The 16,105-nt window shown below is 47.3% G+C and overlaps 1 protein-coding gene across 2 annotated transcripts in view; it reads right to left on the bottom strand.

Annotated features, from left to right (window-relative positions):
• RPRD1B (regulation of nuclear pre-mRNA domain containing 1B) overlaps window positions 1-16,105 on the bottom strand; it is a 46,982-nt gene that overhangs the window by 16,841 nt on the left and 14,036 nt on the right. For both annotated transcript variants that reach the window (XM_075528766.1, XM_075528767.1), the window contains exons 4-6: window positions 9,805-9,917; window positions 7,530-7,656; window positions 3,746-3,921 (exon numbers count right to left, since the gene is read on the bottom strand). In XM_075528766.1, the coding sequence (XP_075384881.1) occupies window positions 3,746-3,921; window positions 7,530-7,656; window positions 9,805-9,917 (416 nt within the window). The remainder of the gene's footprint in view (window positions 1-3,745; window positions 3,922-7,529; window positions 7,657-9,804; window positions 9,918-16,105) is intronic.

Here is a 16,105-nt window from a genome sequence, read left to right on the forward strand (position 1 = left end):
ACTGCCACTAAATGCATGCTTTCATAAAGGATGACTATCGCCTCAACACACACACGCATACACCCCCACCACCCCCAAACCTGCAGCTAGCAACACACTTCTCCCAAGTTTGTCCCTGTGGGCGACCAGCCACAGGAGCACCACACACAAGACTGACTCCATTTTAGATCACGGCATCTAGCGGTCACTTCTAAAAATGGTCCCTTCTGTAAAGTGGGGACCAGCCTTCCCTGTTGTCTGACGCTAAGAACTGAGCCTGGAGTGTGGCTTTTCAGCCTCACCGGTGAGCTAGTCCCGATTCCTTCCCAATTCCTTCTGCGGGACCTGCTTTCCCACCGCTGGCCATTCTCCAGGTTGCGGCAACAAGGTTACAGACAGACAGACTTCCTTCTAGCTTGCAGGAGCTCAAGGAAAGGAGGTAGGTCAGAGTGAAACACAACGCCCAGAAGGGAAGTAGACGGTTAAAGGTAAAAAATAACATTGTCTCAAAACGAGTTGAGATTCCACCTAACCACGCTAAGTCACAAAGCAGGAGAAAGTACACAGACGTTTCTAGCAAACGTCCCTGCCACCTCTCTTCTCTACAAGCAGAACTCAGTCACATAGCTGAGCTCTTCTAACAGAACCGTAAACACCCCGATTTCTTTGTAGCTAAAAGGTTACAAGGGACAGGCTGCAGACACCCTGGGAGCCCTGAGCGCCACGCCAGTGCACCACAGGGATGCCATGGTGCTCAGAAACTGTTTGGGCATTTGGGAATTGTAATTTTAATACAAAAGTTGATAGAATGACTGCTATTATTAGCCTTTTATTCTCGGTCTATTTCAATTTAGACACAATGATTCTGATAATTTCCCTTACAACACTTCTCACGTTGGATGAGGAAGTGTTAAAAAGTTTGGGCAGCAATTCCATTCCCTTCGCCTCGAGCTTTTTGGTGTGGTCCATCCCCGCCCCCCCTGCACTGCTCGTGTGCTGGCATCTGCCCCGCCCTGCACACTCCCAGCAGGGCAAACAGGCAGCTCCGCAGCGAGGACCCCACCTCATTCTCCACTGGGGCTCACCAGCCCCTTCTGTGCACACCCTTGGTCTGGTTGTCTGCTACCACCCGGCTGATCCCCACTTAGACACCTATTTCTCTTCTCCAATTACGATTTCCTTGTACTGAAGCCTTTTCTGCTCACCAGGAAACGTGTGGTATTTTTCTTAAATCCACACGGCATACAATTCTTTGGTCTGACTAGTGTTCTCCTGTTTATGCCAGAGAATGACACCCTGAGGGCAGAGCCAGCTTCTGCGAACCATCCCCTGCTCCCTGAGTCATGCTCCCCGCTGGGGCAGAGCCACCAAGAACTCTCTCAGAACACCTTCAAGGAAAGGGGCAGGGGGCCCCAGAAAGAATAGATATGCATGCTTCAAGGAAGATATAAAGATTAAAACCCCCAAAGTTGGCATTAACGAGTTAAATTACTATTAGAACATTGGGAAGAGAAAACTACCAAGCAAATGCATACATTTCCAAAGGATTCCATATATTAATCCACTGAAGACGATGAAAAGGTTTAAAGAAAGAAAAGGCGTGATCAGGATTTAAATGTGGCAGCTTTAAAATCAGGACCAGCTGCATTTTTAAAAGATGGTTTGTTATACCTTTAGTACGGCCCCATCAATAACAGGCTTTAGCAAAAAATAATGCAATCTAAAATGATGCTTGCATTTTGTCAGCTCGATTCTTTGACCTGTTAAGCAGAAAGAAAGAAAAAGCAGCTCTATGGAAAATGTCTCTCTTGCTACAGAAATGGGGATGGGGGCAGGACAAGCAAGGAACGGTGTGTGGCTAGGAGTTGACAGTGTTAGTGTCCTTCACAGGGGACATCCGTGGCACGTTTTGCCTTCATCACGTAATAGAGGTAGGTCCAACGACCAGTCGCTTGCAGAATGTGAAGGGAAGCCTTTAGACTATTCATGCTGTCAGCAAGCAGGGAGAAAGCTACCTTTCTCCACCGGCGTTGTCATCCAGTCGCTTGCTTCTGCAGACCCTGCACAATTAGCTCCATTCTTACAACGAAGGGATTTATTTGTCCCTGTGGCTGAGAGAAGTGAACAGGGCCAGAACACCTTTGATTCACAATCTGTGTTTTCTGGTGGTGGGAGCTTCCTGTTTTGCTTTGGAGCAACAGAATTCTAACAGGAATGGGGGGAGGGGGGGCAGAGGGGGGAGCTAGATGACAGCCCCAAATAAGATTCCTTTCTCTGCTATGACGTCCGTGGCATCAACAGACAGCAGGCTCCCCAGAAGCCAGATGCTTCCTCAAGAAATGTACGGAGCAAAGTGTAACTGTGGGGAGGAGACACAGAGCAAAGAGTTAACCTGCTCTAACAAACCCATCTCCTTCTCAAAGACTGTCCTCGACGGTAGCTTGCCAGGTTCCACCCAACAACAGCTGCTCATGATAATCAATGTCTGACAGATCAGAGAAAGCCCTTAATGTGTCGCCAAGGGGCAGTTCAACAGATGGCATGGTGACTTACAACCAGAATCATTAATTACACTCTCTTATTAGTCCCGGGGCACAGTGCTGAAAATGCTTCCGCAGTGAAAGATGAACACTTCAGATAAATGACCGTCTGGTACTGCTGGTGAAAGTCCCCTCAGGATTGCTGGTCAGTGCCGATTTAGAAATCTGAGACATACTATTTTTATAGCCGTTTCCCATCTTCCTTGAGATTGTGAGCAACGTGGCGTTCCCACCACCACCATCCATCATGGTTCTCACAAACACCGCAGGTGAGGGGATAGGGAAAGGGCCAATCACTCACCTCCCTTCTCAAGTCAGATGGCCGCCGTGTGGAAGGCAAACACACTCATCTCAGTCACCAGGCTGGAGGTGCAATCTCCCCTCTCGGTGCCAAAGAGCATGGGCTTCTCAGGTGAGTTGAGTGAGTGAGTGAGTGAGTGTGTGTATGTGTGTAGGCACAATGACCCACATGACATTTCCTTCACCTAGAACTGCAGAGGTTTTCTTGTAAGCACCTCCCCAACCCACAGCCACCCTTCCTTCAAAAAGCCTCTGGCTGCCAACTCATTCCCAGGCTGGTTCCATCAGAAGGGACCCTGAAAAGGCAGGCTGAGAAGCTCGGGGTGAGCAAGGTTTCCCAGTTGCCCGAGGGATGCAGCGCGAGGGGAGACCATGTACAAACAAGCACATCACGAGAACTCTGGGGAGCCCTTTCCAAGAAGACTCAGTCTTTACTGGGGGTGAAAGAGTGTTGGAGAACAGGGCTGCCCACACGTTACTGTGAAATTTTACAACTGGCCAGAGAGTTGCCTACGTACTGAACTCAGTATGGATACAAGTAAATCTCAATATGACTCCCAAAAGAAATTTATAAGCAGGTATCAAACATTCCCAAATAAACACTCTGGTTTCACTCACCACCTCTGTTCTTTCTGTGCCTCAATTTGTAAATTTTAAAAAATGTAAGGTTAAACTGAAGCCACCACGAAGATCCTAAATGGTACCATTAAGAGGTCATTGTCTGTGCCTGCTACTTGAGCTATTCTCTTCTGGACACATAAAAATGTGACTTCAACTTTCAACTAGGTGCAAACAATGATGGACTCTGCAAGGTGTTCCTATTTCATGAATTTTCCACAAGACAAAAATGGAGTAATGAAGGCATACTAAAAACCTCCTGGAGGAGGCTGCTGGGAGGGAAAGCAGGTGATCTGGTTCTTACTCACTTCTAGTTTTTTCTCCTTTTCTGAGAGTACGTCTTTCTGGTTCTGGGTATACTCCACCAGCATCCGAGCCAGCTGGCGCCGGTCTTCCAGCTCCGCTGCCAGGCGCCCGTTATACTCTGCTAGTAAGAGACACGCTTCATCCACTGTTTTTGAAAGACGTTCAGCTGCCTCTTTGTCTAAGGAAAAATGGACCAAAATAAAGAGAGACAATATACAAATCACAAAGGCACAATGGCAAATGTTTCCAGGGCTGGTTAACAGTTTCTCTCCCAAAGTCCAGAGTCCTAGCACAAGTCGGAACCTTGGAACAAACAATGGACTGGCAGACTGAAAAATCCAAAGGCATTCACTCCTGTCAAAAAGGCAGAACATTTCTGAATGGCTCAAGTGAGGCCATTGTCCAGGGAGTGGGACCTGGCAAAGAACCTCACACGGCTATTCTCCAACAGTGCCGTGAATAAGACAAGTGCAGAGGACGCGGAAGCATGCTTAAATGCGTGTTCCTGCCTTGCAGATTTCAAAGGTGCCTTCATTGGCTTTTGGCCCATAAGTGGTTTTTGCATGTCCCTCTGAAGGAGAAGCAGCAGCGCTCATCTCACGTGGGTGAAGACAAGGACGAAGAAAACGGATGGGTCCCTATCATGTGGTTAGCTGAGAAGGTGGAACTCAAAAGCAGGTCTCTACAATGGGCCTCCAGCTCTCACTATGAGCCCCAAAAGCCTGGGTCGGATGAGCTCACTCCCTGCACGCCTTGAAATACAGGGGCTGATAAAGACAGCTGCTTCCAAGCACTTCTGAACATGACCCAAAGACAAATCACACTTCCACTTACAGCAAGAGTAGGTTAACAAGTACTGATACAAAATCACAGGCAGTTTTAGTTTAGTTTTGTTTTTTTTTAAAAAGAAAGAAACGTGAAGCTATTGTTTCTGCACACACCCTCCATCCAGGTCTGAGGTCCAGGCACTTCTGAAGGCAGTGCTTGCACCCCTCTGCCCCCCTCCCTGAAGACTTCCGTACGCCTCCATCAAAGGGCAGTGTGGAACTTTGCCCAAACTTTGGACAAATCATGTCCCCTCTTCAGAAGTCTGGGCGAGCATAACCACGGCGGTAGGGTAGGCAAGTGTACAGTTCCCAAGGAAATGCTCTTGGGACAGCCCTTGCTAACCTCAAAGATGAGCAGGTACAACGTTCTCCACTTTCTTCTCACCTACTGAGTTGACCTCTCTGACCTGACCTTTACAGACACAGCGGATCCCCTCAGAAGCCACTGTTTGGTGTGGCTCCCTTTTGGGGAAGGCACCCTAAGATTTAAGTCTCGTAAGAGAAGGGTATCCCTCTGCTGGGTTAGCTAGAGGGAGCAGGCAGAAACAGATGAGTACAGACTTACGATGTTGTCGTATTAAGAAGGCAATGAGGTCAAAATCATTTTTACCACATGGGAAAAAAATACATGCTTTATGATATTGAGAATGATCCAGTAGAAGGAAAAAGGGAGGGGGAAATCTTTTAAAAGGAGGGGGTGGAACCCTGAAGACTGAAAAAATGCCCTTGGGTAAGTAAGAAGAACCAGTTGGGGCAGTGGTTCTCAACCTTCCTAATGCCACAACCCTTTCATACAGATCCTTGTGTGGTGGTGACCCCCCCCCCCCAACCATAACACTACTTTCATTGCTACTTCGTAACTGTCATTTTGCTACTGTTGCAGCCCACCACGGGTTGAGAACTGCTGAATCGGGGGCTGGTTTAGCACTCACAAAATCAGATGTCTGGCCTGTTTTTTCAGCCACGTTCAGCTGTGCAGCCACAAGGCAGTACTAGGTAAAATGTTGACTTTTAACCAGTCTGAAGACTTTTCCAGGCATATACAGTACAGGGAGGTTGAAGGTGTATGGGAGGGGGTGATGATGAATATCAATCATGGGCTTGGAGGGAAGGGAATATCAGAGTCTCGGGGGAGTCAAGGTCTAAGAGACCTCTCTGTGGGGTCCGGTCAGAGTAAGCTGCTGCAGGCGAGGAAGCAGAGGAGTTTTGTGGAAATGCTTCTTGTACCACTTAGAAGGCTTCTTCCATGGCGTTTCCCCAACTAGGCACACGCTGGCCAGGGGTCTTGACAAGGACTGCTCCCTCGGCCGGCGGGGTTGCTGGCCGGGCTGCTGCTGGCCGGGCTGCCGGCAGGCCTTGAACTTTCTTCCCTCAGAAACCCCACAGCTCCTTTGCACAGCTTGCTTCCTCTTTTTTCGGAGGATCTCCACCAGAATAAGAGGACTTAAAAACCAGGTGGACAAATGGAATAATGGAAACTTCCTGGGAACTGTCGATGCTCCTCCCCACCACTGAATCTCAATAAAGTCCTTCCCAATCAAATGTAAATGCTATCTTCCCTGAGCACTCTGTGCCCCCATATTTCTGTCTATCCTTCTTCTTGGTACTAACTCCTGAGCACTGGGGTTGGCCAAGAGGTCTGAGTAGGATGTCAACAGCACCTGCTACGCTACACTGTAGGCCGGGAGTCTGTGCAGTGACCGACCTTGAGCGCCTTCAGCAATATGGAAGGAGGTCAAGATGTGGCCAGATCAAGGGTGTGCAGGGGGAAATATGGTGGGCCTCAGATGAGAATGCAAAGAGAGATCTGGATTCTCATATTGGAAAGAACAGTTTTACAGCCTAGGTTTGAATCCAAAGTTCCATCACTCGTGGGACCTTGCCTAACACACCTAACTGCTCAAAGTCGTAATGTCTTCTTAAGCGATGTGGGACACACAACAGAGATGTCAGGAAACATTCATGAAGAGTGGCTGGACCTGGCCCCACATGTAACCTTTCAATTGCCTGGACATCAAGTGGGAAGAACGGCAACTGCCCCTCCTTGTTTAATCACCATCAGTGCAAAACAACATGACTAACAACACACACCTGGAGTTCTTGGCAGCGAAGGCCCCATAGTCTGTGGGTTTGGCAGCACGCGCGACCTGCGGAAGCGGGGTTATGAATGGGAGCCGTCCCTGCTTCTTTACCAATTTGTAGGTAAGTCGGAACAGGCGCATGGATTCTTAGTTCGCGAGCACAAGAAAAGGCTCAGCGTCTTCTCAGCGATTTAAAGCTGCAAGTGCAGCAAGGGGAGCATTCTGTGATGAAGAACTGCTCTCACGTACGGCTGCTTTCACAGACGGGCTGCTTTGTTGCGGCCCGTTCACCATTGCCACTGAGCTGATCGTGTCTGACCGTGGTGACGCTCCTGGGCGTTGCTGCAACTGGAAGTCTTTACCAGAGCAGACAGCAGTATCTTTCTCCCTTAGAGCTGCTGTCCGGTTTGAACTGCTGACTCTGTGGTTAGCAGAGTGCTTACTTGACCCACGGTATTATCAGGGCTCCTTCATCATTTCAAAGTGAGGCCAAATTTACCTAATGTCAAAGGGCGAGTAAACACTATCTGAGTCTGAAGTTCATAATCCAGGTGCCACCTGTATTCGTAACAAAGCACTGACTCATAAATAGTTCTTTTAATAAGAAGGTCATGAATTAATGCCTCCACCAAAACTTCCTACTCCCCCCTAATGTGCACATGTTTTCAACAGGCCTTGTTCAGAGCGCCACAGGTTGTGGCCTGCCAGCCTTTCTGCAATAATTCCTAGAATCACCACCGAGTTATGCCTCTAACTCCCACAACAGCAGAGCACACAACCTGAGAGCTTGGGCCGCAGACCCCAGCATGGACGCATAGAAGATGCAACAGAGGCACGTCCCTCTTTCCTCCCATTTCAACGAGACTTGGCCTCCTCACCTGTTATTTTTTCTAGTAGCGAAACATCCTGCACTTCCTGGGGCAAAGAAGCAATTTTCTGTCGGACGGTGGCATCCCCAGAGGCGGCGTTTTCCAGGTCCTGCAGAGCTTTGATTAGTTCCTCCGTCTGCACAGGGGCGACACAAGCAACAGACACTGTCCAGTAAGCGGAACTGAGTGGGGGGGGGGAGGGGTGAGGACAATCAGCTGAACTTAAATGAGGCGGAGACAAATTCCCAAACCTGTCTTCCCTGACATTTAAAAAATAGTTTTTAGTCCCATAGCTTAGGGTAAAGTGAATGATAAGAATTCTAAGAGAACATACAGAATTAATTTTTCTAAGTTCACATTTTCCAGGATAAAAATGAAATTCTATAGAGTGCCTTAAAAAAGTCTCTGGCAACTATGAAGACTAGAGTCTGGTTTGTACTGCTTCGTTTCAGATGGAATGTAGTCGGTGCAGAATGCTCTGCAGGAGGGCATGGAAGTCTGCCCAGTGGTTGGGCTCATTAAATGAAACTCCAACACCTACTTCAATGCTTTCTTAGATTTGCTTGAAGAAATGACATTTTTCCAAGTGGGCCACCACTTTCAAAAGTACCTGTGTCAAACTCATTAATTACAAAGGGGTAACAAAACTGAGAAGCAAACAAAGAATATATTCCGTGTACATAGAAAAAGTGATTAGATTGTCAGAGCACACAGAACACTGGCATGTCAGCCAGTCCGTAGTGACTGGGAGTGAATGATTCTGTAACTGATACGATTATCTGGGAATGAGAATTCCGGCCCTTCACATTGTAGTCTTTCACCACTCAGCCGCGTGCCCTAACAATGCTCTGAGACAAAGCCCTGGTGGTCTAGTGAGTGACTATGAACCGCCTGCTAACGGAAGGCTCAGTGGTGTGAACCCACCAGGTGAGCCCAAGCTGCGGCAGCCTGTGCCTGGGAAACCCTGCAGGACAGCTCTACTCGGTCCTACAGGGTAGCTCTGACTCAAACGCCTCCACGGCAGTGGGTAAGCTAAGTGCTATCATTTGATTTCCCAGCCTAAGTGAACCTTTCTTTGATACAGCACAAAGCACACCACGATGCAATAAAGTAACGATGTTCTGAGTGACAGAGTGAGGAAACCGTGTGAGCCAAGGAGGAGGAACGCCTCGGAAGTCAGAGAGACTTAGACTCAAACAAAGACACCAGGCAAGTTACTCACTGTCTCATCGAGCAGCACTTGGTTTAGAAAGATGAATAAAGCAACTGCGCAGAATTCATGAGTTAATGGCTGAGAAGGGCTGCCACGCCCCAAAGCCAGTTAAAAACTCTGTAAACCGTGGATAGTGTGGGAGCAAACTGTGGAACAGAATTCAACATCATGAAGGGGAGCAGGCTTCTTCATTGACCAGAGACTGGTTGAACCCCTGGGTCACCGTTCTGCCTGGAACTGAATTCGCCCCAGAGCTCAATTTTCAGCCAAGCCATAGAGAGGTCTTTACGGGAATGAAAACATTAATGAGGTCAGCACAGCTTAGAATAATCAACCATTTGAGATCAAACGGTCAGCACTGACCCACGGACAACGCTCAGAAGTTGAGAGGGCTTGGAGAGAAAGAGGAAACAGGGAACACAGGGAGTAAGTGGGATGTGTGATGTTACATTAAATGGATTGCAATGAATGAGTTGAAACGAAAGGTGCATAACTTGTTGGATGTAAAACTGATGATCCGCTCTGTAAATCTTCACCCAAGTCACAGTAAAGTTTTCATTAAAAACAAAAACAAAAAAACCAAACTCAGTAAATGCTCGCTTCTTGGTGTTAATTTTTAATAGGTTACAGTGTAGCAAGTCTGCGCATGCTACCCTTCCTGTCCTGAGAAAGGACCCTGCTGCTAACTTATCAAACCATCATGCTCCTGGGGGCAGGCCAAGCAAGTACACTTTTTAAATGTCTCTGAAACCTTGTCTAAACCCCCACCCCCACCCCAGTGACAAATTTAAAAGTCACTTTTTGTTCCTGAGGAGTGAGCATGGGGTGGGGGTGGAGCGTCCAGTGGTGTTATAAACAGACTCCACCCAGAGTCTGGGCACCCACAGACAAAGGCAGGCTGCCACCTGCTATTTCACATCTGGATCTTGAACCCAGTACCCCAAGCGCAGCCCAAGGTGATTCCCTACTGCTGGCTACTGGCGCCACCTTGTGGCCATCCCCTTGCGATCAGGTCAGAAGTTGCTTCACTAAGTCACTGGGTCCAACTCTCTGGGGATGGTAAAGGCATACCAAGAGGGGTCCTGCGGATGGATCTTGTGGGGAGTAACTTCCAGGGTAGTCATCGTCCTCCTCCTCTTGGATCTGCTGGAAAGTCCGCTTTAGAGACTTCTTCTCTTCTGATACTAGGAGAAAAGGGGGACAAATTAGGACCACGAATCCTGCCAAGAGTTGACTCATAAGTACAATGTTATCAGATGGTGTAACCTGAGCCTTTCTGCCAGTGACCTGAAGGTTAAGTTGGTGTGGCTCCCATACTACTGAGAACAGCCAACGCCTTACGCCTTGGTCTGCCATGTGGGGCTCGCTAGAACACCGCGAGGGAAACAAGCTTCTAAAAGCGAAACCTCCCAAAATGATCGCATCTAATTGGAAAATCCGTATTTTAAAGGCAAAGGTTAACAGAAGTAAAACAGTTCTTTAAAAAAATCCGTCAGACAATATAATGAAGCAAGCCAATGTGTATGAGGGCAGAGAACACACTGCATATAAAACAATGAACTTCCCAAGGATTTTAAGAAAATAAATGGGAGAGAAGAACCCATCAATAGAAGTATGTCAACAATGCTAAACACAAACATCTTTAAAAACTAATCCCTTTGTAAACAACACAAACTTCATTTTACCTTAAAATTAAAAATAATCATTACTGAGAAATATGATTGATATTGTTGACAGAAATTACTTAAACTAGCACTTTAAAATTAACCACTTTGGGGCTGACATGTTACATTTTTTATCATCTGCTTGCTTATCATGATAGATGTGCTAATTCCCACATCATTCCTTCTGCATCAAATTGGACAATATAAAATAAATGCCAGACAACTGTGAGCTGTGGGGAATAAACCTAAATGATAAATTCTGGTTTGGAAAGTAAAGAAACTATTGGGCACCTAGCATGTGCCCAGCAAGGCAATCGTTCCTTTTAATTTAAACCTCCAGCAGTTCTAAGATGTATCATCCCCACTGCGTGGGTGAGGAAGTACAAGTATGAGGCTAAAGCCGGTGCTCTTTGCACTGCCCGCTAGGGATCTATCACAGCACCATCACCCTCTCATCTGCCGGGGGGGGGGGGGAGGGGGGGGAGAATAGGGCACCTGCCTCCACAAACACCAGGAGATATGAGAAGAATGTACACTTTTTGTTTCTATATTTCCTTCTGGATCCAAGCTCATAGTTCCTGTTCTCTCCCTTCAACATTAAGTGACTACGCCATGATTGAAGGGAAGTCACATCAGGATCGTAGGCTTCATCTTTTTGTTCCACATAGCAATGCAGGCAGTCCTTACTTGGCTTGATTCTGCACTGCGTGGATTTCTGTCACCCTGGTGTAGTTTTGTTACATGACATCAGCCCCCCTCCCCGACATTATGTTGAAATCTTAGTCCACACAGCATACTGACTGAGCAATGGCACACAGTACAAATCCCACTGCTAACGCTTCAGCTCACAAGTGAGCTCATCAAGAATGGCTGTGCACCATGATCAATGACCAATCATGCTGCTGCTTTCAAAGTCTGTCCGTGACTGATGGCAGCACATTTGTCATGCACTTATGGACCCACAGACAAGGGTTCTGCCGGATGGCCTCCTTGTCTCCCAAAGATAAAAGTCACATGCACATCACAAAGATGAATCGCTGGCCAGCAAGGGTAAAAGTGCGGCAAAGAAACAAAAAGCACATGAATGCTGGAAGGGAAACTGGAACGGAATGGACACTGACTTGCAAGAGGCTGTGGATATGGGGGCAGCGCCCTCACTCTACAAACTGCACAGCCCGATGAAGGGCTTCAGCAGCCGTGAGCCGGAGAGGCCTTAGTGAAGTGTGGTTAACAACACAGGTGAATGACGGCTGCAAAACTTCCCGAGTAAAGGAACTCTCAGAGCTGCTTCATGACATCACGAGGGGAGAGGATGAGCCAGTGAAAGTGGAGTCACACGTGGAAAAGAACACGATAACGATTTGCTAGCTCCACATCACACGCTACTGAGGACGAGGGCCCACGCAATCGGAACTGCTATTGTTCTGAATCAAAGTAATTAAACATAGTTTTATCTTCAATCTTTGTATTTCAAATTACAGCACAGTAAACATTAGTTTTATTATCCCTTTTGTTTCCTTATGCATTTATAATCAACTCACTCACTCCTGGCTTCGAGCCGACACCTCCCTGACACCCTGTAGGTCAGGGTATAACTGGCCCTGTTGGTTTCCTAGACAGTGCTCTGTACGGGCGTACACAGTCTAGTAATCAACAGTAAGACAGCTTTTAATACTGTGACAGAAGATTGTTTAAAAGAGTCACAGGACAATTCTAATTATTTCCCATTAGATCATTTTGCATGGCTTCAGCTCTCATGGTCACTTTGACAACCCCACACTATGGACCAAGAAAGGCTGCTATATTACATTTTTCCATTGGAAAACTAAGATCTAATTGATATACAGAATATCTAATAGTACTTTGCACACAGTAGTGTGGTATGCAATGTGACAAATGTTGACATTTAGCCAAGGCAACAGCAAAGGAACTACTAGAGTATTAAGTACTCCAACACCAAAAAATTACATTGTTTCGATTGTTTTGCTTCTAAGCACTTAGCAGAGTGCTCAATATTTGTTGCATATGCTAAAGAAAGGGGAAGAGTCAAGACTTGAAATACTTACATTTTCAAAGTCCCCAAAAGAAATTATTAGAGACAAAAACCACACATCACTTAAGACCTCAGATCACTGGGAATTCCTGAATTTGGGCACTGGATGGTCTAGAGCAACTCATCTTGACTTTCCCACCTGTTTTCCCACAGAAACATCCAGGCCCACAGGCTGCAATTTGTCCACGGTCACACAACTCTTTAGTCCCAAGTCTGAGTCCTACAAGCAGTGTCATCTGCCGCCCAATGCACAATTCCTTTCACCATCTGCTGCTGCTACTCAAGACTGGAACCACGGGTGGAGACCACTGCAGGGTCATTCTGTCCTTTCCATTCTGCTGGAAGAGGCGGATTGACAGAGCCCAACCATTACCATAAGACTTTCCTAGTTCTCTGCTTGCTCCACTTGGGGGACCTACTGGGAATGAAATTACTTACCCCGCCCTCCCTAAGCTACCTATCTTAGTTATCAACACTCCCACTTGTCCCATATTCTACACATGGCCGTGGAGATGGCTAGCATCTCTCCCGAAATTGCAACTTCTAGCCGATTCCACAGCTGAGGGAGCTCTTAGAGAGCCCCTTTCTGCTCTTGCTCACCCAGAAAAGTCTTGGATCAAGGTTCTGCCCTTTATACCTTGTCCAGAGCACTGTCCTCATTGGTGTCCCTGCCTCCAGCTCAGTGGGCTCACCCGCTTTGGGGGAAAAAGCAAACACAAGCGCCTACACTTTGCCCTGGATTATGGCGGGGGTACAAATGCTGGTGGCTGCCAGGAGGGCTCTAGGCAACTGTTTCTCCAAAAAGGTGTTCGGTCAAGCAAGCTTCAGACCTATGTTCCAGATACTTGTGGGAGTTACACAATTTTATGTCACCTTGATAAATAAGTGTAGGGGTGGAGTCTAGCCTGTCAATCAGGGCACAGCCTGATGATGCACAAAACTTTTCACCCACTGGCCTGTGATCTTCCTGCATTCGGCATCATTGTATGTGCTGCGTGAGTTGGAAGGGGAATTTATGGACTAGTATATGTGAGCTAATATCGGATTTATGAACTTGATATGGGCTGGGATGTTTTCTCAATATACAATTTCTCTTTGATATAAAGCTCGCTCGCTCTCTCTCTCTCTCGCTCTCCCGTCCACCCAGACTAACACACTGCTCCTTTCCCCACCTAGGTGGCACTCGATGATGAATCTTTCTAAATTGGAGTCCTTACTCTGTCATCTTTATTCAAAAACCTAGAATGCTATGACAACCTCCTCCTAAATGGAAAGCCTACCGGCATGAAAATGTCATCTTCCTCTCGGTCCCATCCTCTCCCTCTCCAACGGCACAAGACTGACGTGTTTGCTCTTTGACAGTCAGTATTCGTTGCCAACACCATAATTCAAATGCATAGATTCTTCTTTCGTCTCCCTTTTTCAGGGTCCAACTTGGGACTCTCTTTTATGTACTTGGCATGTGCTACTCCGCCCGGCTGCTGGCAGACACAGGCCTTTCCTCTCTACAGAAACACTGCCCTGTTCTTTTCCATCCCTAAAGTAGACTCTCAAAGGCAGACAAGGTGCGTCAGTGCTGAGCCAGAAACGACTACCCTCCCCCCACCCCCACCGCGGGCAGAACCTCCTGTTAATTCTGCCTGGACGGATCTGCACACATTTAGTAGTTAGGGGCCTAAACACTCTCAATCTAGTCAGACAGCCATGAAAATAACTTAGAGAAGCCAGCAGTCTGGCTGTGAGTGTAAGATAAGGCACCCTTCCACTATCAGCTTGGATAATGGTATCTTGACACACCTTCTGTCACTCACTGAACCACCTTGCTTGCAGGCCACTGCTACAGGCAGTACTGTCCCTCTAGTCTTACAACACACATCTCCTTTCTATCCAGCTTGTCCCTTTGTCCCCAGACTACCGCAGGGCCAGTGACATGCCTCCTAGAGCCTTATACTGAGAAAATAATCAGCAAATGTTGTTTGTGACAGCACCCTTCCCCCCCCCCCCACACACACACTCGTTAGGGCTTCCCTGGACCATAAAGAAAACGAGGGGCTAACCGTTGAGGGGCAGCGCTTAAGGCACCCACACTGTCATCGCACTGGATTAAACAGCTAGGTCCAAGTACACTGTGAAGAACATAGGTTTAAGAGTCAGACAGACCTGGGTGTGAATTCTCCACTTAGCAGAGAGATCTCGTTGGACAAAATGACTATGCCTTTGGGCCTTAGTATCCTCAACTGCAATATGAAAATAATGCCAAATGGGAGAGAAATTGGAAGGTTCTACAAACAGTTAAGATGAAAAGCACTCAGCAGGAAGGCTGACAGGTAGCAGGTACGCCATAAATGCTACTTCCTACGTCCCATCACTTTCTAAGTCTGCCTACAGCTCCATGATACACACCATCCCCTTGTGACTGGAACAAATATTAAAGCTCCACTGAATCAAGCAAGAGCCACTGTTCCCAAGAACAGAGAAACGCTGTTAAAAACACCTGGAGCCTGACACCTGGGGAGACAAGTATAGCTCCTTTGAGAAATGAAAGCCAGATGTCATCAAGTAGATTCAATTCCTGGTAAATTTTAAGTGGATCCAAGTAGACCCGTGTGCTCTATGGGGCTCGAAGGGACTGATTTGGGGGAAGCAGTTCACCAGCTCTTTCTTCCAAGAGCCCTGTGCGTAGAGGCAAGCCCCCGGCCTTCAGGTAGCAGCTGAGGGTGGACCCCCCAGGGGCTCTTAATGTGGAAACAGCTCCGGCATTACAAGAGTTACCAAAGTTCTGCAGGAAACGCTTTATTTCAATGGTAAACTCCGAAGTTGCCTGAACACAAAGAAATTACCCACATATCAACCTTGGGACATAGAAGAACTATCCAAATTTGGAAATAAACTTCTGGGGAAGATCAAGATTTTGAAAGAATAGTATAAAATATCCTGGTAATTCAAGTCTAAAGAAGACAATGAGGAAAGAGAACAGTTAGCTGGGCCTATCCACATTCACATGGAATTTTCTGAGGCTGGTTTCCATCTTTACAGCGCAGAGAAAGAGAAATGATCTTGACATAAGTTTACCTGCCACCAGAGAAATACTGCCTACATTATATGTCTAGACTTAGAAAATTCAGAAACCCAGTGGAGCTATTTTTGAATCTACCATGCCCACAGATTCCCCCCCCCCCCAACACACACACACACACACACTGTACCCTCAGTGTAAAACTGTCTCATGCACCTCCCTCCCTTTCCTTTTTGTACCTCTCAAACATGCCAAACTCACTACCATCAAGTCCGTTCCAATTCATCGCGACCCTCTAGGACAGAGCAGAACTGTCCCTGTGGGTTTCTGAGATCATGTATCTTTACAAGAGTAGAAGATCTCATCTTTTTCAACTGTTGACCTTGCAGTTAGGAGCCCAGCACCCATGCCACCAGAGCTCCTCCTAGTGTAACTACTTACTCCAGCGCAGGTAGAGCAAATGCTCACTGAACTGCAACTCAACAGGGAGCTTTTAGCACCCTCTTCAAAGAGCTTTCTGACTCTGTCCAAAGGTAGGTGAGTGGGTGGAGGGAGGAGAGAACCAGATGCAGAACAAAGAGCGCAGGCTAACGCTCCAGTGCTCCACTGAAGAGCTCCGCAGGGCAGGACAGGACAGGG

This window comes from Tenrec ecaudatus, chromosome 12 (assembly GCF_050624435.1).
Source record: "Tenrec ecaudatus isolate mTenEca1 chromosome 12, mTenEca1.hap1, whole genome shotgun sequence".
Classification (NCBI taxonomy): Eukaryota; Metazoa; Chordata; class Mammalia; order Afrosoricida; family Tenrecidae; genus Tenrec; species Tenrec ecaudatus.